Below are 26282 nucleotides of genomic sequence, written 5' to 3'. Positions count from 1 at the left end.
ACTTGTGCAAGATAACATTTGTAATCCCTGTGGCTGCAATGATCCGGCGAACCTCACCGAACTGCGGAGCCTATGATAACCAAGTCCGGTCCGTGCCCAATTTTATCAGCAATGTCCGACGGACGATTACATACAATTCCGGTCCACGATATCCCTCAGTTATGCAGCCCCTCGGCGGCTACAGGTGGACACCCATCATAATTACTTAGCACGTACGCCTTCAAGACCCATGGTTCAGAAACTCCGTTGCCGATTTTGCCGTCATGAGAGGCCACCAACCTGATGCCATCCCAGTACACCCTACTGGCTTGTAGAAGGGTATAAAGCCCACCATGTAGAGCCTCTCGAAGTCCATCATTTCAAGCTCTCTATTGCATAGCTTGAATCATTACATCCATCAATTACCCTATACATTTATCTTCATTCACAATCATGACTGATAAGCGGATTGTTCTTGTGACTGGTGCCAATGGCTACATTGCCGGCCCAGTCATCGAATTATTTCTCAAGGCAGGGTACGCCGTGCGTGGAACGGTTCGATCCAAGGCTTCTGCGAATGCTCTCGTTGAGGCGCTATCTCAATACCGCGATGATCTCGAGATTGTTGAGGTACCAGATATTGTTGCCCCAGGGGCGTTCGATACGGCCGTCAAAGGTAAGCGTATTGTTGAATAACTCGCCAACTTGTCTCTAACGTCCCTTTCAGGAATCCATGCCATCGCACATTTGGCTTCCCCCGTGAGCTTCAGATTCACGGACCCTGATCCTGTCCTGGAGGCCGCGGTGGAGGGAACCCGCGGCATCTTGGAGTCCGCACTTAAGGAACCTTCCATCAAGAGCGTCGTCTTGATGTCTTCCATTGCTGCCGTCATGAACAAGAAGGAAGATTCGCCTCGCTTCACTGAAGCAGACTGGAACACTGAGGCCTTGGATCAGGTCAAGATCCTCGGCAAAAAGACCCCAGGCCCACTCATTTATGTGGCCAGCAAGGTTGCCAGCGAGCGTGCATTCTGGGAGTTTCGTATTGAGAAAAAGCCCTCCTTTAGCATGAGTGCTATCAACCCTACGTAAGTTTTACATTCCGAATAGCATTGCGGTTCTGACATGGTACACAACAGCTTCGTCATGGGTCCACCCACAGCAGCCGAATCTTTATCCAAGATTGGTGGGACGACGGCTTTTATCTTGCAGATATTCTTAGGACAAGAAATCCCCTTCCCCATCTCACCCAACCCTAGCTTTGTTGATGTCCGAGACGTTGGCAGAGTCGTCGTCTTCGCAGTCGATCATCCCGACAAGGTAAACGGAGAACGCTACATCTTAGCGAAGGGAATGGTTCCTCCTCAGGCAGCTGCCGATATTCTCCGTGAGGCATTCCCCAATCGCCGCGATATCATCAAGGAAGGGGCACCTGGTGAGGGTTACTACCCAGGGTTCGCGTTTCCAGAGAACAGAATCATCGACGGATCCAAGGCAATCGAGGTGACCGGGCAGCCTCATTACGCCGTGGAACAGACGATTATCGACACAGCTAAGTTTCTGGAGAAATTCCTTTGAGTTTTTGGAGTTGCATGAAATAATTTTGCGCTATGGGCGTTTGGTATGAATAGGCTCGAGACGATACATAATAATAATCTACTTGTGATACTACGTGTCGCGCATGACTGATCGGGTGGGGACGATGCTCCATAAATACGGCGCAATAGGCCGTCGAGATGAGCACACTCTGTCCGCTCCTCAACGTCCATATTTATACTTTCCAGAGGATCACTCATCGGCTCGATTGCGCTCCTCGTAAATCTTTTTTCCAATTCTCGTGGCTCCCACTCTCGATCAAAATGCCCCTCATTGACGCCGATACCCCGCCCTCGGACACTGCGACTCATTACGTCGTGTACTTTGCGTCTGGCGAGCCATCATGGTGCCCAGACTGCCGCGACGCTATTCCTGCTCTCAAGAACGTGTTTGGATCTGACTCTGCTCCGACAGCTCACATTGTCCGTGTGGGGTCATTCCAGGAGTGGAGGGGCCCCAAGAAGAACAAGTATCGGGGTGAACCTTACAACATTCAAGGAGTTCCAACAGTCGTGAGAATCGAAAATGTGAGTTTGCAGTTCTTTCACAATTCATTTATTAATCCATCTTCATAGGGCAAGGAGGTTGCTCGTTTGGGTGATGTCGAGAGCCAGCAGGAATCTGCGTTACGACAATTGATTGCTTGATCCAATATCCCTCATGTAACGATGGTCGTGTATCGTTGGAAATTTGTGTCACAAAGGTCCAGGTAGCAATATAGAAGCATAAAATATCCAGATTCATCACACCTTGTGCCAGGACCCAGGTGTCAATTAATCTGGCGACGCGGATCTACACTTGGTCACAACACGATGAAAGCGACGATCACAACGCAGACACAGGGAAATAGGTGCGGTAGAGAGGTGCAGGTGATGGTTAGTGCATCTGCGCACGGGCCACCCGACATTGCCAGTGTACGGGTTCCCACAGAGGCCACCAAAAAAAATTTGAGTGTCGCTCGTCCAAGCCGTGATCAACGAAACACTGCATCTTTGATGAGCTGTCACTCCACGAAATAAATCCCAAAAAATAAACGATTGCGGTGTGGCGGAATCGAACCGCCATCGCCAGTGAATTGAGGTTATTAGGCCACAAACTGGTATACTAACCGTTATACGAACACCGCATATCACATCATTTGTTGATGTGGGCTGGTTTGATATTGGAGTAGATAAATTACTCCACCCACACAAGTTGAAATCCACTTTGTAGGTATATTACGGAGTACATAAGTATTCCTTATTTTTGTACTAAATTTTAATCAAGTTCTTTCTACTTCAATGCTTTTGTTTCTTGCTGGAACGGTTAAGTGCTGGTATTTGAATATTAGACTGAACAGACACTCATTCTGCCAATTCTCACCCAAACGAATAACTCGTTCCTCAAAATATAAAAGAATTGTCTCGTACGGTGTTCCTTCTTCCGCCTGGTAATCACGCATCTGGTGTCGGTGCAAGAGCAAGCTTTCATTCTAGGGCTTCACTATCAACGAGCACACCGCGAGATTAATCGAGAGGGCTTTGAGGCATCACGTGAGTACCCCTCTTTCTATGGCCCCTGGAGACCATATGGTTCTCATCCCAATCGCTTCTATTAGTGCACTGAACCATCTGGGTGGCATTGGTCGCCCATCGGAGGTAGGCTCGGAGGTCGGCTTGGAGGCAGGCTTGAAAGTGGGGCCGGGATCCGGCCCCAAAGAGCTGGCCTTCGGGGCCAAAGATTTTCCGCCCCAGAAGGGCTGGAGACTGATGTCTCCAGCCCTCTTCTCCGATAAGGAGTCTGACGATGACGCCGCGGACCTCCCTCCCTCGTTGCCGCTCAGCAGCAACAGCAATAACAGCGATACTGCTGCAGCTTCGGCCGAAGAAACTCTTCCCTCCTCCTCACCCTGCCCTGCGCCCTCCCCCTCGCCTCGCCGCCCCCGGTTCCGTCGCCTCGTGCGAGGCCTGCGCCGTTAATCTTCTTTAGTTTAGTTATTTTTCTTTTAAGTAATATTATTTATATAACTCTAAATTTCTAATTATATATTTAAACTATTATAATTTTATTATTAAATTAATTTTATAAATTAAAAAAACAATAAAAAAATTTATAAGTTATTTATATAATATAAAATCTTAATCTAGATATTATTCTAGTTATAATAGTAATATTACTATAGCTGCTTTTTTAGTTTTTTTATATTATATAATTATTCTATAATTCCTTAGCTGTGTAAACAGCCCCGACCTTGACAGACGTCTGAGCTATGACTTTAAACTTGCCGACAATGGACCCTGCCCCAAACATCAATAAGTGTCCCTCCATCTTTGTACTAAATATTGGACTGAGTAATCACCCCTTCCATGCCGTAAAAACAGTCCTGTAGCTTTTGCGTATTGTAGTCGTCGTCGCGGGTAGAACAAATCTCGCCGCCGTCGCCAGATGATATTCCGCATCAGCCGGATTCCGTATCAGCCGGGCACGTATTCATAGCGGCTGATTTAAATTGAGTTATCACAATTTGTCCGGAAACAACCACGGATGTCACAACTTCTGCCGCGGCCACCGGAACCGGCCCCACTCCGACCCCGGCAATGCGTCCGGCTCAGATGATCCGGCAGGGCCAATAGTGAATATAGACATGATCCCCAGTATCAGTGAGCATTCCAACTCCGTCCAGGTCTTATATTTTTAGAGGGGTAAGCTATTGTTGATGTCTTCGGCTGTGCTCAACTCGGCAGGAGCGCGCTAAGTATCCCTGATTGCTTTTGACATCCACAGCTTGCATACCTTGAACAACACAACCACTCACTCATTTTATAAAGTTCGAACCTGGTCTTTTTTTCTCAGATTATGTGTCAATGCATCCAGGGTGCGGGGCTGCTCCGCTTTATATGAGTCTTTAGCTCGTATGTGGTTATCAAGTGAAATAGCCCGCCCACTTTCATCAATAAATGAAGGTTCTTCAGCGCTTCTATCATCTAGTGGCAAGGATACCAGTTTGTGGTCAACCGCATTCGCAAAACACTGGAAACGCCGGTTCAATTCCGGCTGGAAGCAATGGATTGTATTTTTTTAAACATTTTTTAAAGCCGTCTTCGTCTTGTTGTGGGCTCCATTCTTACACTTGTCTTGAATTTTTTTTTTTGAGAGACTAATTTCCATGTTTCAAGGGCGAGTCAAGCTTGGTTCATAATTTAATTTGTATCTAGAGTGAGCATTTGCGGCTCAGAATACTACAGTATAACAAAGAGTATTGTTATTGGGACAGGTGCATCACATAACTCCATTTTATTCACTTCACATCTCGGATCTTCTAAGTCAGAGAACGTAACAAACAGTTATCTACATATCGTAACAACTTGTAAGCCCTGCTACAGCCAAATCGTTCAAAAATACGTCCCTCTAGTGTCTCTGAAAAGTTCGTTACTTTCGGCCCTACCCGGCGGTTATTCTGGTAGCTGTGAGGGCCCCAGTTGCGTGGCCGGGATGGCTTCCTCTACGGGTGCCGACGGTGAATACCCAAACATCGACTCCCGACTTTTAGTCTGACCTACGGGCAGGGATGTATCAAAAAAGCCCACACCCTCGCTTAACCCAATTTGGATGAGACCAATTTCCTTCCTTCCAGACACCAAGCAATTCTTCTTTTATCTCGAGTGAGGCCGAGGTACGAGAGCCCCCGTAAGAGCGCAGCGATAGAGGGTGCCCCGAAGCCGCTCCAGAGCGCAGCGCAGGTCGCGGCGGGCCGAACGTATTATGTTAATTCACCACAAGAAGGCCAAAAGGTATAAAGGCCAGCTGCAGGCGTCAGAGTAATCCCAATTAGGTTAGGAAGGGGTGTGTATATATCTAAAATATCTCTGTCGTGTAGGTGAGTCTGAAAGCTGCAAGTCGATGTTTAGGTATTCCCCTGCCTCGCCCTCTTCTGGTTCACCCATCCCTACTTTTGCAGGGGCTTGTAGTCTCTGCCTTGACGGCCGTCTGGTCGGCTGGCTGCTCTGAGTGAAATACCTCAATTGAGCACCAGTAAATTGACCAGCGTGCGGCTACTCCGAATCCTACCGCATTAGCTCACCAGCACGGGTCATACAGTCAGCTTCGACCGAATGGCTTCCTGGTGGTTGTCGCCGCTCAATAGTCCATCGAGGTGGCTCACTGCATAACACATATTGGTGAGCTAATGCGGAAGGGTTCGAAGTAGCCGCACTATGGACAACTTTTTAGTGTTTATTGATCCATTGAGGCACCTCATTGTATAGCTCGTGTTGGTAAAAAGGTGCCGGAGCGCTCAGAGTAGCCGCACATTGTGTGGAAGATTCAGCATCTGATCTACCGATCGACTGTTCAATCTTTGCTGTCCCTTCCATGAGGGTTGGCCTATGCTTTGCGGTCATCCACCGGCCCAGGAGGGCCAAAACGGTGGTGACCGCGGTCACGTTAGCGGTGGTGGCAGAGGAAGAAGCACAACAAGAGCAAGCTTGGTCAATCGATGGGCAGTACAGAGTCACCTTGGGACCCCAGAGGAATGTTCTGAGCCCAAAGGCTAAGCTTTCTTCGCATCGCGTTTATCTACAGAAGATCATAGCCAGGAGCCGGAAACACCGGGAAGGCCACGAGGGGATGATGTTCGCTTCTAGGTCTGGGTTTTCTGCTTGGGGGATCAAGTTGAAATGAGGTGAACGGGAAATTAAGGGAGAGAGAATATGAGACGACTCGGGATTGCAGGAAGACAACTTGGAAGATGCTGATAGAGAAGGGTCTGCAGAGCCGCATGCTGACAACACTAAGGCTGGGTGGTTTTGCTACCGCTGCTGGATAGCAAGCACGAGGGGGCGGCAGATGTCAGGTAGTGAATGAGGGTTGGAAGCAGTGGGCTGAGGCAAAAAATGTAAATCCGAGGTGGTTATTGAGCGATGGCCAGTGAATTGGCTGCCTAACAATCGCTCACAGCTGGCAGTCACTTCATCATGCAGGTACCCACATCACCAGCTGCCTGCAACAGCGCAACTTCCCTCGGCTTCTTCCCGTTCGCCTTTCTTCTTGTTTTCTTTTCTCATTCAATTTATTCTCTTCCAATCTATTCTTTTTGTCATCTCTCCCCTTTACCATCCATCACCAACTTCGACGTGGCGAACATCGAATGAGTCCCTCCATCACCCAATCTCACCAAGCTTCTTGCTGTCCTGGATCAGTCACGGCCGCAAATACGAGCCGGGATTGCCAGTGGGCTACTTGATCCTCGAAGAGCTTGAGGAGGCCATTAAGGGCTATCGACCGGGAGGGAAGGCAGCCTTCGAAGAGCCGGCCTTCGCGGCCCAAGATTTTCCGCCCGGGGGCTGGATATGGGTGTCTCCAGGCCCTTCTCCGAAGAGGGGCCCGACGATGACGCCTCGGCCCTCACTTCCTCGTCGCCGCCCACGACATCGCTGTCTCTTACTCCCCAGAAATGCTGTTGTAGTGACGACTCAAATGCCCTCCTGTCTAGCAAAGTCTGCGATGTCTTGCGAGAAGGAAGCTCCATCCGAAAGAGTTATGGAAGGAGTGAGAGAACTTACAAGAGACGTGTAAGCCGCGACCCACGATTGCGGGTTCTGCCACACCTTCTGACGCCGTTACAGACCAAGCCGCGACTGTAGCAGCCATGCAAATAACCTAGACCTTGGCAGAGGGGGGTGAGTTACCCGTTCTGAGCCATAACTTTAACCCTGCTGACAATAGATCCATGCTCCAAGCATCCACGCCCTCTCACAAGACTACCTCTACGCAGGTCACCTTACGACAGCGTCCTGGGATGCCTACCAGGTGGGCTCCAGTCACCATACGGGTAAATATCTTTTACGCATATGTGATCTGAGCCTCAATTCTAACAGGAACCTAGCCGATATTTCGGCTGTGGTCCCTTAACTCTTGTCTCCGGCTCCAACAGGCTCGCTTGGCCTCTACTTTGAAACCGATGGATGCCTAAGAACCTCAAAAGGCTGGATTCGCGCCTCACTCGTCTCTGCTTTGAGCATGACCCCTCTACAAGGACCCAAAAGGGCAGCTTCGTTTCTACTCTGAATCAAGTAGGTGCCTAGGAGCCAGTACCACCTTGAGAATGCCCAACAAGATAAGACCCCAAAGGCCTGCTTCGCCTCTACTTTGAACCTGGTGGGCATCCGAGGAACCCAACAGGCTGGCTCTGACTCTGCTCTGAGTCTGTCAACCCAAGGGCCACAACACGCTGACTCTCCTCACATCTAGCACCCGGGTATAGCCTTAACCTTTGCGGAAGGAAATGGATGTGCAATGACAACGGAGGTGTGGTTTTGGTGCGTGTTAGTGCACTGGGTGCAGGGGACTTTGTCATGTAGTTCAGGGCACTCTCTAACAGGCAATGTTGATTTTAGTGCGACAAGCGCTGCCAGCTGCAGTCAGAAAAGTGGGGTCTCATACCAAAGGTTCTTTGAAATTGTAATTGGGGCTTTCGGGCTTCACCATTACTTCGAGGCTGGAATCGTTTTGTCCAAGGGCTCAGCATTGCTAGTGGTTCTTCTCTATTCGTCGCATCCCTCCAGGTTTGGTCCCCACGTTGTTTATGTTAGCACCTTAAGACCTGCTTCAGCTCTATTTCAAGGCAGCGGGTGTTCCCAAAGATCTCGAGGACAGCCTTTGCCCACCAAGCACGTCGGCTCCGCCCCCACTCCGGGGCCGGCGGGGGTTCAGCGAAGAAATCGCCCATTCTAACTTTGACGGGTTCTTCGAAATAAATGTCCTAAAAAGTGTCACGTAATTAGTATATTAAACTCTGAGGCTTTTTCTACTAGAATACTGTCGGTTCTCGTTGTGTTAGATAAGTTTGTAGTAATGCACATAACACGCGCTCTTAAATTTTGATGCTATGGACGCAACGGTATTTTGCTCATCTCTGGCCACACCCGAATGCACAAAAGCTGCCGTGGTGCGATCGGGTGGGAGTCACTCTCAATATGGTCTCGAATCTAATCGAGAAATGCATCCCTTCACGTCTACTACTGCTCGCCTTGCTATGGCTGGTGATTGGCAAACCAGCCGGTTGAAAAGGGCACTCCACCGACTGTTTCCCTACTCGCTGTCTGTGTCCAAAGCTGAATCGGTCTGAATGCCTGAGTAAAACGTGCCTGTCATTCCTAAAACCGGCAAGAAGCATTGTTCATTGGCTACATCGATCATATGGCTAGGACCCTTGTCATCGGGGTGGGGCCGGGACCGTGGCCGGTTGCTATCCAGTTTGCGCCGAAACTGCGACTGGTGGACACCCAACGTTGCTGTGAATGCCGGGAAACTGGTTTCTGAGCCCCGACAGAACAAGCACTTGCGCCTCTATGTAGCAGTCGCACGGCTAATTCAACCGGTGCGGGAAGCTCTGATACTATTATGTGTGTAGTACGAACAATAAACCTCAACAAGGAGCTAGGTAACGGATGCGGGCACCGTCATGGGATTGACAAGCATGAAGTTCTGGTCGTCTATGTTTGCTGGTCTAGTTAGACACACTACCTTTATTGGCTGTTTGTTTATCTATCTTTTTCTGCATTTGACGAGCAAGGCCGAAGCTCGTTCGGTGTGTACTACGGGTCACTGTTTCATGTGATCATAGTAACCATGAATGAATCACTATCGTTTGCGAGCACGAGGAGCCAACATATTCGTGGCGCGAACTATGGGTGATGCATTATCATGCTATTCCAGTTCAGCTGATCTCTTCCACCTCAGTGGATGTTGGTATCCATACCCCGGTCCTGATTGCTATCGGGGTGATCAATTGCTGGATCGGATCACAGGCAACAAAGTTTGCATTGGCTGCGTGACCGTCGACAGTCCGACCCCGTCACTGCATCACGGCTCTCTCTGACTCTCGCTTGTTTCCTCGAGTGATCTTAGCAGTCTAAGATCGTCACTGCATCACGGCTTCCTAAGAATCTGACATCATCTCCGTATGCCTTAGGATAAGGCGTAAAACATGAATCATTCAGCAAATCCCTCTCTTCTATAAGAACACAAGTCTAACCGGCTTTCTCTCTCTTCTCTCCCTCTCCTCTTCCCATCCTCTTCGTCATCCTCTCCCTCTTGTCTTTCGGTTAACCTCACAAGCCTTCATCTTCTGGCATTAAATTTACGACCCTGCCTCATCTATGAGAAGCCATCGTCATGGCGACTCAGGCAGCTCCCTCCTCGTCCAGGCCAGCATACGCTTGCGTGATCACACGCGACTGGGACCCATCCCTGCTGGAAAGCGATCCTCCTGCCCTTGCTACCCCCCTTTTGTCTGTCCGGAGAGGAGATAAGGCCTGGGTTTTTGTCGGCTCTGGTGGGTTTTGCGGCATTCGATATCTTTCCGACAACTCACGTAAAGGTAGGTCTCTACAAGTTTTTGCTGTTCCGAAATAATACTGATAAGTACTTTTACAGGATGGGTTCCTATTTCCGTTATCCAGAGTGGCCAAAGGCAGGCCCAAACTCTCCCGATCGAAATCCCATTCCGAGGGCGGGTGGCTAGTGCCCCTAGCATAGCGGCCCAGGTCCCATCTGACTCTGTTGACATTTTGGAGGAGACTCTCCGATGCCTCTGGCGAAGCATTATTGCTAACAAGGATGCTATTGTTGGTAGCATTCCAGGCTTGTCTCAGCAGAGCCAGTCGGTTTTGTTCAACGACAAAGCGTCAACCTACGCTGATGCTGTCTTTTCGAGTCAGTCTCCCCCACACTCTCATCCTCTACATATTTGCGCTTCTACTAACAGTCCACAGGTATTACCCCCCAGGCTCGCGGCCTTATGCGGTCCGGCACCTTTGATCTCCAGGCTGTGTCGGACCTTAGAGAAGTCAGCTCGACTTACCCAAAGGAGCCAGGTATCTATTTCAGGATCTACGAGCGCTTTGGCAACAGAACAGTCAATGACCAAGTGTTCTCTACTGCGCTGTACATTGGACAATCAGTCGACATAAACGAAAGAGACAAGCAACACAGATTTCAGACAACGAGGAATAACAAATCGAACCACTACCGCCTCGCGAGACAAGCCAAGAAGGCGGCAATGATCCCATTGATCCTTGAAAGACACTCTGAGTCTCTGGAGGACTTCCTCCACATTGCTGAATTCTCGATGGTTTGCCTATTTCAATCCTGGTACCCCAATCTGTACGAGCCCATCAACTCTAACCTGATGGGGGCGTATGGGGCCGACTTTGATGCTGCTGTAGTCTTCTCGAAGATTATACGAGAAGTATCACAGCAGACGGGCTGGGCGCCAACACCAGCCTACGGCCTAAACTGGAACACGCCGATTATCAAGAACGCCACTGCAACCAAAAAGTGGCTCTCTTGGTACCAGCCTGAGAAGCAGATCTATGTTTATCGGAGCAAGCGACTGATCCAAGTTCACCAAGGCACCGCCCCAAACATTCACTGGCAAGGCCACGATGTCATCCAGGTCCCCACAGCGATCGCAGAGGCCGCTTCGCTCAAGCATGGCGACTCTGTGCATGTTATTGTCGAAGTCAGAAAGAATGGAGATCAGTACCTTACCCACCCATTTCGATTTGGTCGTATGCCGCCACTTGTTGGACGAAACCCTGAGTTGGAAAAGCTCAGAGCAATGGCGATCAAAATCCAATGGCTCGACCCAGCAGGTACAGGTTGGAATGAGTGCTACCTTGAGAAGAGCAGGATTTGGAACCAAATGGCGCAGCCGTGGTCTCACATCTTGAAATCCTTCCGTAAGGGTCTGCTGATACTCTCGGACGTAGAGCAAACTACATATTCCAACGCCCCTGCCTGGGTCCCTGGGCGAGGTCCTGCACCTGTTCAGTTCCTGAGGTACGATCATCTTCAGCAGAAACTAATAGTTGAGAATGTCAGACCCAGAGTTGTGCCCTGGCCGCAAGATCGCACTATTGCAGAAAATGCGGCCAGGTTAAGCCAGATGTTTCCGGGTCCAGACACGATCGTTGGCCCACGCCCTCAGCCATGGTTTTTTGGCCCTTCAGCAAATCGCCAAATTTGCGACATGTGTTATTCTCAAGGAACCGTGAGTGCAGAATCCTAAATCTTGTATTGCCTATGTAAAGTTGCTAATCTCAATATCTTAGCCGACTGCCTGTAAAAATAACTACGACGAAGATGACCAAACTTGCAAAAGCTGTCGAGCGCTCAATCGCCCGTGCACATTCACAAGGGGGCCAGCCATCAGAGATCAGTTTATTCAAGAGGGTGCTCTTGAAGAATTGGGGATTTCTGTGAGCCTTCTGAAGGAACGTGGCGCGATGATCTCCTCAATGGCTTCGCCACCCTTTGACCCCGATTTGGAATCTGAGGAGCATTCAGCCCCTGGAAATAACTGAGAGGCGTCGGAAGCCAGGATGGTAGGTTCCTTCGGACCTAGCTGAGCCTGAGGGATGGTTGTCGAGAATGTTTTGTTTTTTGGCGGCCGACAGATGAGCGGATGGTATGGTGGTTGGCGTGGTGGCTGGTGGCATTGATGTGCAATAGCCTTTCAACAAGGCGGCGTCTTAGCTCGGGTTTGCTCCAGCAGATGACCTCTCAACAAGGTCAATCCCCCAGAAAAGTTCAAGTCATTTAGTTTCATTCAAGTTTCATTTCAGTTCTCTTGCATAGGAGAGCCCCCTTGTAATGTTTTAGTTAACGTCGACCCTGCTCGGTATTGGCGCCGTGGTTGATCCACTCGGGCATCACCCATGAATGATTCTCGCCTCCCTCTCCTACTCCTCCTGACTACACCACAAACACCGTGATCGCCGCCTCGCCCATCCATCTTGTTATTGTTTCCTGCACCTAAGGCTCATACCCACCACCACCAGCAACCGGATATACCCGCATCCTCCTCGTCATCTTCCACGACGTCGGCCCATCCACCACTAGCTCTGCCACGTCCTATATTCGCTCTGCAGCTTTCACTACCTTCGTTTCAATTGCAGTTGCGTGGCTTTCAATGAGCCCAACGCTAGGAACAGTCTCATTGTAGTATTGCCTCGGTTTCTCGACATGTTACTGTATTCTCCCCCATGCCCTTCTTTCTCAACCAGCCCGGCTCACATCCACCTCAGTATCTCCACAAGAGGCTACATGTTACGATCTCATCCAAATCGTCGCAATCCTTCCCTCAGCCACGAGAAGTACCGTGCTTGACCATCGCAGCCAGTGCCAGTCACCAAAAATTTCTGACGGTGTCTCACAACATCCATTTGTCTGCGTTTCCGATAGGTTGGTCGCCTTCAAATTGGAAGCGAAGCAGACTTGTTGGGGTTATTCAGAAACCACCGGCTTCAAAGTAGAGGCGAAGTCGCCCATCCTGGACCTTGGCGAAGAGGTTACTCGCCTTCAAATTGGAAGCGAAGCAGGCTTGTCGGGCTTCTTCAGAAACCACCGGCTTCAAAGTGGAGGCGAAGCTCCCCATCTGGGGGCTTGTTAAGGAAGTTGGTCGCCGCCAAAGTAGAGGCGAAGTCGCCCATCGGGGCCTTGGTGAAGAAGTCGTCCACCTTCAAAGTAGAGGCGAAGTCGCCCATCCGGGACCTTGGCGAGGCGAGGAAGCCGGTCGCCTTCAAAGTAGAGGCGAAGTCGCCTATCGGGGCCTTGGTGAAGAAGTCGGCCGCCTTCAAAGTAGAGGCGAAGCAGGCTTGTCGGGCTTCTTCAGAAACCACCGGCTTCAAAGTGGAGGCGAAGCCCCCCATCCTGGACCTTGGCGAGGAAGTTGGTCGGCTTCAAAGTAGAGGCGAAGCCACTTATCGAGATCCACGGCAAGGAGACTCTCTGCCTTTAACGCAGAGGTAAAATAGGCGTGCAAGGTTTCGAGAAACCGCTAGCTAATGCAGCCAAGCCGGGATTGTGTGTGTGGCGGCTGTCATATCACTCTGTGGCGGCGTTAGAAGGTATGGTAATGGCATAAGTGGGTCACGACTTACACAGCACACATCTCGTGTAAGTCCACTCCTTCCATCACTGCAGAAATTCCCCCATGCAAGATACCACAGGTTTGAAGTCAGTGGCATTCTTGATGACTCGGCTCAGAAGGTCACAGCGTCATCACTTTTGTCGCTCCTGGGGATTGGGAGATGGCAGGGCATAGCGGATCTGCAGAGATGAAGCCCCTCGAGCTAAGTGAGCCGGAATCTGATATGGCTTGCGTTAGGATAAGACGATATCGCTGGAGTTCTTCAACTTACACGCCGCTCCCTTAGCTGAGCCTCCCCTTTCTTGCGTCCACTTATGAGTCCAGCAGGTGTCCACATACTCGTCTTGCGGCCAAACTTCTCCCAGAGGGAGATTCAAAGTAGAGGCGAAGCCTAGGGGCCCCAATTAAAAATTAAAAATTGGAAAAAGAATTCCAAAAAAAACCGACGAGACGAGACAGGACCAAAAGCCCCCTATGGGGAGGGGGACCGAGGGCGAAGGCCTCGGACGAGGCGGCGACGGCGACGGGGAGGGGGGGAGGGAGGGGAGGGGGAGGGGGAGGGGGATGGAGGAGGGGAGGGGCTGCGGCGGCGACGGCGGCGGCGACGAGGAGGAGGTGGAGGAGGAGGAGAAGGAGGGCCTTGGCGGCGGCGACGGCGGCGGGCGGGGGGCTCAGCGGCCGAAGCCGCGACAACACACTCGCTGGTGTTGCTGGTGTTGTTGCTGGTGTTGCTGTTGCTGCTGTTGCTGCTGTTGCTGCTGTTGCTGCTGCTGCTGGGCAGCGAGGACGAGGGGGCGGCGGGAGGGGAGGGCGTCGGCGCGGGAGGGTCTTGGCTCAACGGGCCTGGGTTCCAAAGAACCCAGGCCCCCGACGGGGAGTCGTTGACGAGGGCGGCAAAGTCTTCATCGGCCAAAGCCGCAACTGGGGGGGCTGGCCCAGTATCTGGAGCCAGCCACTGCCCCAGGAGGGCCACGAGAGCGTTGGTGTTGGGGCGGGAGGCGGGGGCCATCTTGACTTTGGTATGCTTGAGGAAAGAAAGGAGAGTCTCCTCCCTCCAGGATGAAGGAGATTGCCTCGCCCCCATGGTGTGGATGTCCTGGAGGAAGGAGCTCCTTCCTTCTTTTCTGGTTCTGCCAACCGTCTGTCATACTTACTGGGAAGGTGCGACGGCGCCACTGGCAAGACACTACCCAACCACCAGTATACTGTGGGAGCCCGCGAAAGATAATACCAGCACCATTATCTAGAAGAGACTACCTGCCAAATCAATAAATAAAGAAAGCATAGCTATAAGTGAGCTACTTCAAAGTGCGATACGATATTCCCTAGGTGGTTGGCTGCTGGAACGGACGAACCGAGCAGCAAATATGGACGACTGGCTTAGAGAGCTTTTCAGCGTCAGAATTCAGTCCAATTACCCCAGTAAGCCTGGAAGTTAGAGGGGCCCATCCCCTATCGACGTCTGGCAGCTGGCAACTGTCAGCTGGCAACCACTCCTGACGCCTCCACCCACTCTCACTTCAGCTGCATTCCCACTAGAAGTCTACTGATAGCAAGCTACATATAAAACTAAGGCTTCCAGTTGTTATTAATAAGCCTCCAGCTGGCCTAAAACACATCTTGCTTAAAGGAGGTAAACTAATCTAATTTTCACTGCTTACATATATTAATTATTTCTTTTATATAGCTGTAATACTAATGTTATATTAAGGATTTAACTATATATTACAAAAGTATACTTTTTATATTTAACTTATATACTATATTAATTTCGAGATGTGTGAAATATATCGAGCTTTAAGCTAAGTGTCAGCAGTACTACTAAGGATAGTTACTCTTACTGACTCACTAATAACTTGCCAATATTAACTGGACATATATATAATCAATATAGATATATTTGCCTACTTGTTATTATACTCAAATTTGAATACTATTTATTTAAAAGAACAGAGCCTTTTAGAAATACATTATTACCTTTATTTGCTAGTTTATATAATTCCCGTTGCATCAACTCTACAACTAGAGTTGAAACTATACATTAGTAGAGCGTGAAACTATACAACATAGCAAGACATCGCGACGCAGACTCACATATAAATCAAGCTCTGTCAGTCAGACAGAATGAGGGCTTCACTTACGTGCCAGCAACACCCTTATCCACTGACACTTCGAAGACACCTCCGTCAGCTAACTTTCATTTATTAGAACAATAGAAAGTTTGTTCCCTTATCTACATGGCAATAAGGACCGAAGTTTTTGGGGCACTCTACCTTAAGTTCTTGTGAACTTACGTACCGAAGAGGCACATGTTGACTGTCTACGGTAGCGCTGCGTCAGTGTTGAATAGGTATATCGAATATCCAGAAATACGTGAGCTCTCTATTGGAACGTTCCACTCTTGCAGTTTACAGCCAGTAAATTTCGGTGCATGAATTAGTTCGACGAGTACAAGCTGAGATCAGATGGTGAGTAATTTGCTCTCATACACAAGGACATCTATCTTACCATTATTACTGGTATGAAGTGAAAATATTGTCTTCGCTTTTGGATTCTTACCTTGAGGCCTTAATCGGAGACCTAGCCTCGTTTCCAAGAACAAGGCCATTTTTCTTGACATTTCCGCTCTTTGAGAGATTGCACGCGATGAGGCAAGCTTCTACCAAATCAGTCTCTTTAGCTGTAGCAACCTTCCAGAGCTAAGACCTTCTACAACTGTAGCGCCTCCAGCGCCAAACCCCTCTATAATAACAGGCCCTCCACCGCTAAGACCCTCTATAACTACAGGGTCCCTCTATAATCACAGCGGTCTTTCAGTAGCAAAGACCTTCGAACTGGAAAGATAATAGCTGTTAAGCAGTACGTAAGTTACAGAGAAAATTTCATGCTTGCTCGCCAAATCATGGTGCGATTCAACGGAACAAACCATAGTTGAAGAATTCCAAGTGATGAGATTCTTCAAAAACTACGTTCATGTGAAGTTGGACTATTCGGTGTGACTAATAAGGATTGTGTCTACAATCAACGATATCTGGGCACGATCTGGCCCGGATGACAGCTCGGCGGGTTTGCTTAGTGGGGCCGTGATGGACACGATGGGGGCTGGGACCAAACTCGTTGCAAACCCACTCCGTTTCTATTTGTATTACATGCTTCTTTGTGAAGCAGACAATAAGAGTTTACTTGGATTATGAGTCTGGATTTAGCGAAGGTGACGCGGCATGTTTGGACAGGAGAGGCCGTTCAAACGTCAGTGACAAGACTGTTTGATCGGCGGTGGAGTCATCCGACCCTCTGACGTGCCGCCTGCTGCACAATGAAACGGGGGAGCAAACTCTGTATGACTGACTCTGACTTCGTCTGGGGGGTTGTAGCTGGGTGCAGTTTGTCTCTACCTGGTGCATCCTGGCTGTTTGCAAAGAGAGCGTTGTGTCCCTCAATGTCCCCTTCCGTGTCGGACGGAGGCCAATGCCGCACCCTGTGAGAGCTGCTCTTCGACCTTTGAGGGCGACCTTGACACCTTTACCACAACTAACCTACCTAGGTATATAAGGCGGGTTCCCCCACACCTGAATATCTTTCTTCCTCAACACAGTATTACCCTCAAGACTCTCAACATGCTAGCAGGCGGTTGATTGAGTAGCTGAATTATATCCTCATGTTGGGCTTCTTTGAATACCCCTTGACCCGAGAATAACGGTAAAACTTCCCGGAGAGACTAATGACGAAACAAGGCGTCTTCGCGGCGAAAGACACCACCACTGGCGCCGCCCCCCACCAATGTTCCCGTTCGGTAGGGCAGCAGTATATTATAAAGGGTTCTCCTGTTCCCCGAGGTGCCATTCCACTCTCATTCTCCGAAACGTCTCTCCGTTTCTTCGGCATTCCGAATGCAATCTCGGCGGCATATATAGTCTGGTATTCCTTCCTCTTCAACTCGCACCAAAATCGCGATGTCGTGCACCGCCAACAGCCCAAGCATCGACAATCTCGTGGCTCTCATGGGATAGTGGCTAGCACCCGATTCTAGACAGCCCATCCAGGACGGGAGTTAACTGACGAAGAGTTCGCTGCCCTCGGCAACCCCAGAGCCTCTCACCACCGCAGCCACCACCCCTCCCTCTCCGTCTGTCGCTCGCGCTGTTGCGGCTCTCTCCTGCGTCCTCCACCTCCAAGCCCGTCGTCGAGCCCCGTCGAGGCCTTGTTTTCCGTCTCTGGCGCTGCTTGTACTGTCTCCCTTCCCGCTCGCGTTCCGAATAAGGTATATCTCTCCCAGACCCTCTCAAGAAAGTCACTTAGTTGCTAACATCAGACACTAGAATACGACGTTGATATCCGGTGCTGGCCATTGGGTGTTGCCTTGGTGTGGGATGAGGGGCTGTTATAGTGTCAAATGGCAATATGCCAATAGTCACAGATTTATCTGCATACGTAAACACACCTCGTTGTGGTCTTATTCCGAGGAAACGAGCGTTCGATTCTCTCTTGCGGCATTCATTTCTTTTTTTACAGAATTATTTGATTTTGTAAAGAATTTTTGAAATCTTAGTGTTCTGGTGCGAAGGTTTGACACCATCTTTTCTTTTTGGCCGTCACCAACGGGCAAAGGTTGCTGCGGGGTTTCCACGTGAGTACCCCTCTTTCTATGGCCCCAAATTTAATTGGAGACCACGTATTTCTCATCCCAATCGCTTCTCTGGTATGCATGGCTCGAAGTGATGGGCCGGTTGGGGGGTTTTCCACCAATTGCTTCTTTTCCTGCTCATTCTCTGATTTTTATCTGATCCTTCTCATCGGTCTGAAACAGAGCATATGTCTTTAACCACAATCGCCTGGAGACACTGTGTCCCTGGATTGAACCATCTGGGCGGCATTGGTCGCCCATCGGAGGTAGGCTCGGAGGTCGGCTCGGAGGCAGGCTCGAAAGTGGGGCCGGGATCCGGCCCCATTTGTCGGCGACCAGATAGATTACTCCAACGGGCAGCCACAATGCTGCGCTGGACTATGATCAAAAAAGTAGAGTATTGCTATTCGTACATCCTTTTTGTTCACCCTGCATTGTGTGTCTTCCCCCGTCACATCAAATTTGCAGTATGAGTCAGAGAACGCCCTGAATTACAGAGCAAAATCCCCAGCAGGCAGCTAGCCTTTAGGCGCCAGCGCCCACCCACGCAACTATCCCATCTTTCAACACCACGCTTGTTACACCACGCTTCTTTTGCCTTTGTATATCTATTTCTTCGGCAATCGTTATGGTCGAGCCCCTCGAGGACTTAAATGCTGTTAGAAACAATAAGGTAGCATCGGCAGCGACGGAGCGTCAGCAGCGCCGCTGTTATCAGCCGTCGAGGAAGTCATCCCAGCGGGCGAAAAAGGTGGGGACACATGGCACAGGTTGTACGAATAGCAATACTCATATGCAATTGCGTGTGATTAACTGGTTGGGTCACCTTGAACGCAGCCAAGACGGTAATACGGATGTCAGATTTCGATAGAGTAGAAGTCGGCTGGACTGAAGTAGCACGTTTTCAAAGCGTCACCTGCGCTACATGCAACACGGATGCAAGGCAAGCCCCTCAGTCCTCTGGGGGTTTCTCCTCTACCCGTCTTCAACCCATCAAGATGCCGCCTCACCCCCCCAACCTCGACCGCCTCAAAGCCCTCCTAGAAGACAACCTTCGAAGAGCTGGCCTTCGCGGCCAAAGATTTTCCGCCCAGGGGCTGGAGACTGATGTCTCCAGGCCCCTTCTCCGATGAGGAGTCCGACGATGACGCCGCGGACCTCCCTCCCTCGTCGCCGCTCAGCGGCAACAGCAACAACAGCGCTGCTGCTGCGGCTTCGGCCGAAGAAATTCTTCCCTCCTCCTCCCCGTCGCCTCGCCGTCCCCGGTTCCGTCGCCTCGTGCAAGGCCTGCGCCGTCGCTCTCCCCCGGTTGAGTTGTTTTTCTTTTGAGTAGTACCATTCATATAACTCTTAATCTCTAATCGTACAGCCTGAATATTGTGATTTTATTGCCATATTAGCTTTATAGACTAAAGAAAATAATGAATAATAAGTAAATTCATCAGGTATGTATATAATATAAAATCTTAGCCTAAGTATTATTCTAGTAGTTATAATGGTAATATTACTATAGCTGCTACTTCAGTCTTTTGATCTAGTGTAATTCTCTTATAATTCCTCAGCTGCAGTGGCCGTGTAAACAGCCCCGACCTTGACAGACGGGAGTGAGTTAGACGTTCTGAGCCATGACTTTAAACCTGCCGACAATGGACCATGCCCCCAGCATCAATGTCCTCTCACAAGACTGCCTCTACGCAAGTCACCTTACAACAGCGTCCTGGGATGCCTGCCATATGAGCTCCAGTCACACACGGGTAAATTTCCTCACGCATCTGTGCTCTGAGTCTCAATTCTAACAGGAACCTAGCCGATATTTCGGTTGCGGTCCTGAGAACCCGAAAAGGCTGGATTCGTGCCTCACTCGTCTATGCTTTGAGCATAATACCTCCTCCAAGGACCCAAAAGGGCATCTTCACCTCTGCTCCGAATCGAGGGGGTGATTAGGAGCCCTGAATTGCTCGCTTTTCTACCACGATGAGAATCCCCAAGACTCCAAAGGCCTGCTTCGCCTCTACATCGAACCCGGCGGGTGCCCGAGGACGTTGGCATGCCCGCTTTTCCACCACCTTGAAACTCTGCAAGAGTCCAAAGGATTGCTTCGCCTCTACTTCGAAGCTGGTGTTAGTCCAAGACCGCCACAGGCTCGCTTAGTCTCTACCTCGAAGCCGGCGGGAACCCCGAGGACCGTAACACGCTGACTTAGCCTCTGATTTAAGCATGATGAGTACAAAAATAACATTGATGTGCTACATCGCCTCTAATTCAGCACCCACGGAGAATGCGAAATACTCACAAGCTTGACCTCTACTTTCGGCCTTTGCCTGCTACTGTCCTATAATTTTGTTTGCGGCCAATGTTAGAGTTGGGGACTAGTATTAATCGGCACGGTAAGGATAATGTATTTTTTATCTTTATCCCGTCATGGGAAATATTAGAACGAGATTGCTGAGTTAGGTGACCAAAGGGTGGCCTGATGATACAATAATGTGAAGAAATAATGTCTATCGGATAGAAAGACCCCCTGGCCGAGCCTTGATCTTGTAATCGGCATTTTGATTGCCCGAGAGGCATTATCTGTGCATACTTTCCCATCCATCTCCATCTTATCCACGGACAACAAGGCGCTCCTCCATCACCGGGAGGGGCGAGAGGCGGAGGGAAGAGTTTGAGCGGAAGAGCCACAGCAACATCGTTGTTGCTACTATTGCTGTAGCTGTCTCTGCTGTTGCTGCTGCTTGGCAGCGAGTGATCAGACGAGAAGGCTTGTTAACTAAAGCCGCGACAACGTCATTTTTACTCGGTCTCAGTAGACCACAGGCGGAAAGCCCCCGACCGCAAAGGCCGACTCTTCGAGGCTTGCGTCCCCCCTGGAGGGCCTGGGCCATCCTTTGGGGCCATGCACCGCTCCAGGAAGGCCTCGCGATGGTCGGCGTTGCAGGTTTCTGAGGGACAATGCCGGCCCGTCTCTCTCCCGAGTCAAAGTGAGCACGAAGTGGGAAGGAACCAGCGGAAGCAGTCGACCTCGGCACTGATTCACTGCCGCTGTGCAACACGGTTAAAATCCTCACCCGCCCGAGACGAAAACTTCTCCCTTTTCTTTCCTCTTCAACTCGTACCAACTCCACGATGCCTTGCGCCGCCGACTGCTACAACACCGGCCCTCGTCAACGACGCTCCGCCTGGGGCCCGGACTTCATGGAACCCACCTCCAGAGGCTCCTGCAGATGCCGCCCGCCCCCAACCTCGACAACATCCTGGCCCTCCTGGAACGGTACATGGCCCCCAGGCATGGGCCTGGCCTTCCAGGAGGGAACGCAACCCTCGACTGGCATTCGCCGCGAGGGGATTTCCTCCCACGCCTCCGCCTCCCGCCGCAGCCACGCACTCCGAGCCTTGCTCGCTGCCAAGCAGTGGCAGCGGCAGCAACACCAACGATGGTGTTGTCGCGGTTTCAGCCGCCGAGCCCTCTCCTCCTCCTCCTCCCTCCCCCCTCCGCCCTCGCCCTCGCCGTCGCTTAGTTCGGGGTTGTCGCCCCCGGGGACGCTCCTCCTCCCCTCCCCCCATCTCCCCTCCTCCCCCGTCGCCCCCTCCCACTCGCCAGCGCCGGCGCCTCGTCTGGGGCGTCCGCCCTCGCTCTCCCTCCCCTTAGAGGCCTCCCCTTAGAGGATGTTTTTTGGGCTCTTGTCTCGTCCCGGCTCGTCTCGTCTCGTCTCTTTTTTTTTATAATTTTTAATTGGGGCTCTCGGGCTTCGCCTCTACTTCGAATCTCCCTATGGGAGATGGTTGGCAGCCTGCCATGACGAGAAGTTTACTGAGCATTGATGCACACATGCCACACTCCCAAGTCAGTCACGCTGGGAATGAGGTGTCTCTGTCGAGGGTGTCTAACAATCATTAGTAGGCATCTTCTCAACGCTACCCAAGAAGGAACAATTCTCACGTCAGAGGTGAGAGCGGCGTATGTAAGTCAACGAACTCATGCGATATTGACTTACACTGACATCATCCCGGTTAGATTATCATCCCTACCGCATCAAACATCAACAATCTCTCGCGAGTCTACGCAAACCGTTTCCCAACGGCACCCCATGACGCCTGCCAAGCGGATAGCTAAACTTTGGTAATGTGCTCAACACGCGCATGCTCTGAGCTCGCATTCTAACACGAACTCAGCCGATCTTCTCCAGTCGTCTGCTTGCTCTAGTCTTGGTCCTCATGGTGTCTGTTTTGACCCCATAAGAGTTGTTTCGCCTCTACTTCGAAGCCGGCGGGATTCAAAGACTGTGACAGGCTGCCCAGCCTGTACGTCGATAGGAGCGGTACGGCCTACTTCGTCTCTACTTCGAAGCCGGCAAGAATTTCAGCACCCCAACATGTTACCGAGCCCGCACTTCGACAGGCGCGCGTTCAAAGACAGCCTCGCCTCTACTTCGAACCCGGCGGGATTTTCGGCACTCTCTCAGGCTGCTTCCCCTCTACTTTGAAACTGGCAGAGACCTGCAGCACTCCAACAGGCTCGCTTCGCCTCTACTCCGAACCCAGCGGCGCTTTTTAGTACTATCACAGGCTTGCTTCGTCTCTTCTTCGAAGCCGGTTGAAGAGCAGCAGGCTGATGAATGAAATAATTCCCTCATCTAGCGCTGATACAGATGCCTTATGCTTAGGATAAATATAAAATTATTTCTCCTGAACCACTTTACCTTATTTTATGTCTAAGATCTACACCATATATCTTTTAGTCTTATTAAGTGACACTCAAGTGTGCGTGGTAATTGTAGTAATCTTCTGTGTTTCTGTTTCCCAATTGTTATTTCTACTAATCTAAAGCGCAACATGTCTACTACTCCTGTTTTAATCCAATATAAGTGATGGGGGTATTATGATAATTAGTAGATAGATATGAGGGCAAGATTGATCTTATGGGAGCCGGGGAGAAAAACCGACGACATGCAAAAATGGAGCCAACGACCAGACGATGGGCTTAAATAAATGTTGAAAAGTAATCCATTGCCTTCCAGACATAATCGAACTGTCATTTCTAGTATATTATGAATGCGTTGTCCAAAATAAACTGGCAGACATTCTGCCGTCCCACCGCGGAATAAATCATCGACACTGCACCATGAAATAATTTTACTGTTGTCCAAAGGAGAAGACAGCCTGGACACCAGCACTTGAAGGGCTCAGTGTAGATATCCCGCACTCTTCTACTGGGGTGAAAATAATAACATGAGCAGAATTGTGTTGTAACAGACGAAGAAGTGAATATGGGTTATCATTGTATCTCATGAGCATTGCTATTCGTACGTAGACAAGCTCCTTCACTACTTAAGGCCTTGCATGCATCGTAACTGGTATCGCACCGACACACAGGGCGCCTTTCTCTGCTATCAGCCACACTCCCATCCATGGCCGAGATGACCCGTCCTCATCATTCCTACAGTTCTAAACTCGAGTTCCTGGTAACTTATGTTAGCAACCCTTCCTGTGAAAGAGAATAAATGGAAGACGTACCGTGGAGTTCTCGCTGTCTAGGACGACGCAGTCGACTTTCGGTTGCGAGAGAAAAGCCCACGGAAGCCGCGAGCTAAGCTGCGGACTAGGCGATAGAGGCGACGTTCGCGAGGTGCCGAGTGGGAGGAGTCGATGGCCTCGAGATCTACCTTGGCTGTTTCGGCGCCGTTTGCGACGGAGGAGACAGACGCTGGAGGGGACTTGGGAGACACTGCCACGGCCGCTTTGGCAGCGTCCGCAGTGGGAGAGGGTGGAGGGGCCGTAATGGCCACGGGAGGATCGCGAGGGCTAGGAGGAAACGGACTCGGACCTAGCAGTTCCCAGCTGCCTGGCGGGAAGTGTCTAGCAGCATGCGCTACTTCTTCGAAGGTCATGTGCCCTCCTGGGAGGCCCGGACCGTGCCTGGGAGCTTGGTACCGCTCGAGGAGGGCAAGAATGCTGGTGATGTCGGGTTCTGGGCCTACTTCTTCCATCTTGAAGTTGAAGAAATTTTGTTTTGAAGAGGAGAATGAAAAAGGGGAAAGGAATCTGAGCGAGGTTGTTGATGCACTTCTGCGGGCGGTTCCCAATCGCTCGCAGCTGGCAGTCGTTCGCAGCTGGCGATCACTTCATCATGCAGGTCCCCACTTCACCAGCTGCCTGCAGCTCTGCTGATTCACTCAGCTTCTTCTCGTTGGGATACTAGCATACCTATCTACTGTACAAGAAGGCCAGCGCCTTTGCTCCATCACTATACGAGCAATTCAACAGCTTTATCATAGTTTTCCATGTACCGTAGAACGAGGAGAAAACAGCGGTAAGCAGGGAGTTCGGAAGAGGAAGTTCAAGAGGAAGTCGACGAGGAGAAGCAGGCGGTGGGTGGCGGGGTGGAACAGTCGGAATGAGTCACGGTAACAACATCATTGTTTTTTAAGTTGCTGTAGTCATTGTTGTTGAGGGACGAGGGAGAGGCGTCGCAGGAGATGGCGCTGAGAGCGCGAGCCAGGTCTAAATCGGTTCTCAAAGGGGGGTGTCTATCGTGTGGGCCAACTCTTGAAAGGTTGCATGCACTCCCTTTATTAGAAACGCGACTTCGACCACAAAGTGTCTCTGGTGGTATGAAACGGTCGAAGACATGCAGATCTTTCGAACGAAACGAACCGTGGTGGAGAGAGAGCAGGGCTTCAAGATCGACTGCCATGCCCACGAAGCGATCCATACCCCTGTCGAAATCTCCAGGGCTGCATCCTTTCAAAGTCGTCAATTTGTTCATGTAATTGTGGGAATACGAAAGACTGGAAACCAGTATTTGACGACGCACCCATTCCGATTTGTTCGCCTCCCACCGACCATGGGACGCAGTCCCGAGGTCGAAAGGCTCAGAGCATTGGCGATCAAGATTCAATGGCTCGAGGCAGGCGGTAACTGGAAGGCACACTACCTTAAGCGGACCCGAATGTTCAAGACCCTCAGAGCACTGTCGTCGCATGTCTTGCAGATGTATCATAATGGTCTTGTGTTCCTTTCGGATGTGGAGCAAAAAGGCTATTTCGACGCTCCTCCTTGGGTTGTTCCGCGATCTTCTGACCCTGTCCAGTTCCTCAGACACAATCACCATGAACAGAAGCTCATTGTCGAAATGTCCAACCTGAAGTAGCTCCCTAGCCGCAAGAAAACACTGTCGCCGTAAACACCGCCCAACTCAATCAAATGTTTCCTGATGATAACACCACGATCGTTGGTCCAAGCCCTGAAAGAAGATCCCCCTTAGAGTTGCTGCGGTCCCGCAGCGCCTCCTTAGGGGGGTTGTTCCAGCAACTATCTGTCTTTGCCTTGTGTTCCGGCTGCCTGTGCGGAGGCCCTCTAGCCGCCGCCAGTCGCGCCGGGCCTGGCCTTTTTTCTTCTGGTTATGTGACCCTGACGTGACCGCGCGTGCCTGGATACCAGCCCGCGCCGTCAATCCCTCGGTTTCTCGGCCCCACTGTTCCCGGAGCAGGTGGGCCCGACGGCACCGCTGGGCTGGCTCTGTGGTGCTGCAACGGTACCTATTCTCATTTACATCTCATTTCCGATCAGGCACTCGATTGCCTCCCTTGCGTTCCCTTTGGTCGAGGGTTAATTACTCTCCTGGGGCCTATGTTTCGGGACCAGCCACCTACCCAGGAGGGCCAGAATGCGGTGGATGTGGGAAGGCGAGGGAGCGCCTTGGTGGATCGAAGAAGGAGAGAAGCCCGAATCCATTGAGGATTAAGGGACTGCCTTAAATCAACAGTGTGAGCACTATGAGAAAAGGAGCGATGCGGAGGAGCTCCTCCCGGAATATCCTCTGGCCCTCGCGAGTAAGCTCCTTTTGGCGCCAGGCCGATGACCGCAGGAGGAGTTTACTTCTTACGGGAGACGTCCCAGATAACTCACCAATAGAGTTTTAGTTTAGACCCACTCCCTGCAAACGTAGCGGAAAAGCTTGACAGCCATATGTATTGAAATAAATCGCTCAGCATCCACAAACAGCTTAGCTTGCTTGCAAGCCCTGCCTGCGTAGTATAATGGTTAGTATATCAGTTTGTGGTACTCCAATATCATCTCACTGACGATCCAAGTTCGATTCTTGGCACAGGCAATTCTTTTGGATTTTTTTGGACCCGTGGTGGGCGATCTCATGTTGGACGATCTCGT

General features: G+C 50.7%; 7 protein-coding genes and 3 non-coding genes across 10 annotated transcripts; 8 read left to right on the top strand and 2 right to left on the bottom strand.

Annotated features, from left to right (window-relative positions):
- Positions 1 to 175: 175 nt before the first annotated feature.
- Positions 176 to 1641, top strand: BGZ61DRAFT_446448 (uncharacterized protein). Its single transcript, XM_046245210.1, has 3 exons — positions 176 to 655; positions 707 to 1067; positions 1119 to 1641. The coding sequence occupies exons 1-3, from the start codon at positions 433 to 435 to the stop codon at positions 1555 to 1557; spliced, it is 1023 nt and encodes a 340-aa protein (XP_046107505.1). The 5' UTR covers positions 176 to 432; the 3' UTR covers positions 1558 to 1641.
- A 93-nt stretch (positions 1642 to 1734) lies between these two features.
- BGZ61DRAFT_446446 (uncharacterized protein) lies at positions 1735 to 2459 on the top strand. Its single transcript, XM_046245209.1, has 2 exons — positions 1735 to 2102; positions 2151 to 2459. Exons 1-2 carry the CDS (start codon positions 1839 to 1841, stop codon positions 2220 to 2222), a joined length of 336 nt encoding a protein of 111 aa, XP_046107504.1. The 5' UTR covers positions 1735 to 1838; the 3' UTR covers positions 2223 to 2459.
- A 154-nt stretch (positions 2460 to 2613) lies between these two features.
- Positions 2614 to 2701, bottom strand: BGZ61DRAFT_t74. Its single transcript has one exon. It is a non-coding gene; the product is annotated as a tRNA-His (tRNA).
- A 1826-nt stretch (positions 2702 to 4527) lies between these two features.
- Positions 4528 to 4617, top strand: BGZ61DRAFT_t79. The gene has a single exon. It is a non-coding gene; the product is annotated as a tRNA-His (tRNA).
- Positions 4618 to 6902: 2285 nt separating this feature from the next.
- On the top strand, positions 6903 to 8332 carry BGZ61DRAFT_475090 (uncharacterized protein; the record flags this gene model as incomplete). Its single annotated transcript, XM_046248645.1, has 5 exons — positions 6903 to 7124; positions 7279 to 7362; positions 7630 to 7756; positions 7804 to 7871; positions 8165 to 8332. The coding sequence occupies 5 exons, from the start codon at positions 6903 to 6905 to the stop codon at positions 8330 to 8332; spliced, it is 669 nt and encodes a 222-aa protein (XP_046107503.1).
- A 1397-nt stretch (positions 8333 to 9729) lies between these two features.
- On the top strand, positions 9730 to 12148 carry BGZ61DRAFT_415241 (uncharacterized protein; the record flags this gene model as incomplete). Its single annotated transcript, XM_046243346.1, has 4 exons — positions 9730 to 9893; positions 9980 to 10269; positions 10329 to 11608; positions 11670 to 12148. 4 exons carry the CDS (start codon positions 9730 to 9732, stop codon positions 11919 to 11921), a joined length of 1986 nt encoding a protein of 661 aa, XP_046107502.1. The 3' UTR covers positions 11922 to 12148.
- A 692-nt stretch (positions 12149 to 12840) lies between these two features.
- Positions 12841 to 13391, top strand: BGZ61DRAFT_569182 (uncharacterized protein; the record flags this gene model as incomplete). Its single annotated transcript, XM_046256020.1, has 1 exon — positions 12841 to 13391. A coding segment is annotated over one exon (528 nt), but the record flags the coding sequence as incomplete, so codon positions are not given.
- A 10253-nt stretch (positions 13392 to 23644) lies between these two features.
- Positions 23645 to 24100, bottom strand: BGZ61DRAFT_475086 (uncharacterized protein; the record flags this gene model as incomplete). Its single annotated transcript, XM_046248644.1, has 1 exon — positions 23645 to 24100. One exon carries the CDS (start codon positions 24098 to 24100, stop codon positions 23645 to 23647), a length of 456 nt encoding a protein of 151 aa, XP_046107500.1.
- An 826-nt stretch (positions 24101 to 24926) lies between these two features.
- BGZ61DRAFT_182362 (uncharacterized protein) lies at positions 24927 to 25471 on the top strand. Its single transcript, XM_046237696.1, has one exon. The coding sequence runs from the start codon at positions 24958 to 24960 to the stop codon at positions 25261 to 25263; it is 306 nt and encodes a 101-aa protein (XP_046107499.1). The 5' UTR covers positions 24927 to 24957; the 3' UTR covers positions 25264 to 25471.
- A 667-nt stretch (positions 25472 to 26138) lies between these two features.
- BGZ61DRAFT_t80 lies at positions 26139 to 26226 on the top strand. The gene has a single exon. It is a non-coding gene; the product is annotated as a tRNA-His (tRNA).
- The last annotated feature ends 56 nt before the right edge of the window (positions 26227 to 26282 follow it).

This window comes from Ilyonectria robusta (assembly GCF_021365365.1).
Source record: "Ilyonectria robusta strain PMI_751 chromosome Unknown BGZ61scaffold_5, whole genome shotgun sequence".
Classification (NCBI taxonomy): domain Eukaryota; kingdom Fungi; phylum Ascomycota; class Sordariomycetes; order Hypocreales; family Nectriaceae; genus Ilyonectria; species Ilyonectria robusta.
The sequence above is the reverse complement of the archived record's forward strand: the minus strand, read 5'-3'. Positions and strand labels throughout refer to the sequence as shown.

What these genes read in the sequence shown, in the direction of transcription:
- BGZ61DRAFT_446448 (XM_046245210.1), top strand. Translation starts at nt 433, where the DNA reads ATGACTGATAAGCGGATTGTTCTTGTGACTGGTGCCAATGGCTACATT. An exon ending in GTTCGATACGGCCGTCAAAG is followed by an intron (nt 656 to 706) that starts GTAAGCGTATTG and finishes CGTCCCTTTCAG; the next exon opens with GAATCCATGCCATCGCACAT. An exon ending in ATGAGTGCTATCAACCCTAC is followed by an intron (nt 1,068 to 1,118) that starts GTAAGTTTTACA and finishes GGTACACAACAG; the next exon opens with CTTCGTCATGGGTCCACCCA.
- BGZ61DRAFT_446446 (XM_046245209.1), top strand. Translation starts at nt 1,839, where the DNA reads ATGCCCCTCATTGACGCCGATACCCCGCCCTCGGACACTGCGACTCAT. An exon ending in CAGTCGTGAGAATCGAAAAT is followed by an intron (nt 2,103 to 2,150) that starts GTGAGTTTGCAG and finishes CCATCTTCATAG; the next exon opens with GGCAAGGAGGTTGCTCGTTT.
- BGZ61DRAFT_182362 (XM_046237696.1), top strand. Translation starts at nt 24,958, where the DNA reads ATGGGACGCAGTCCCGAGGTCGAAAGGCTCAGAGCATTGGCGATCAAG.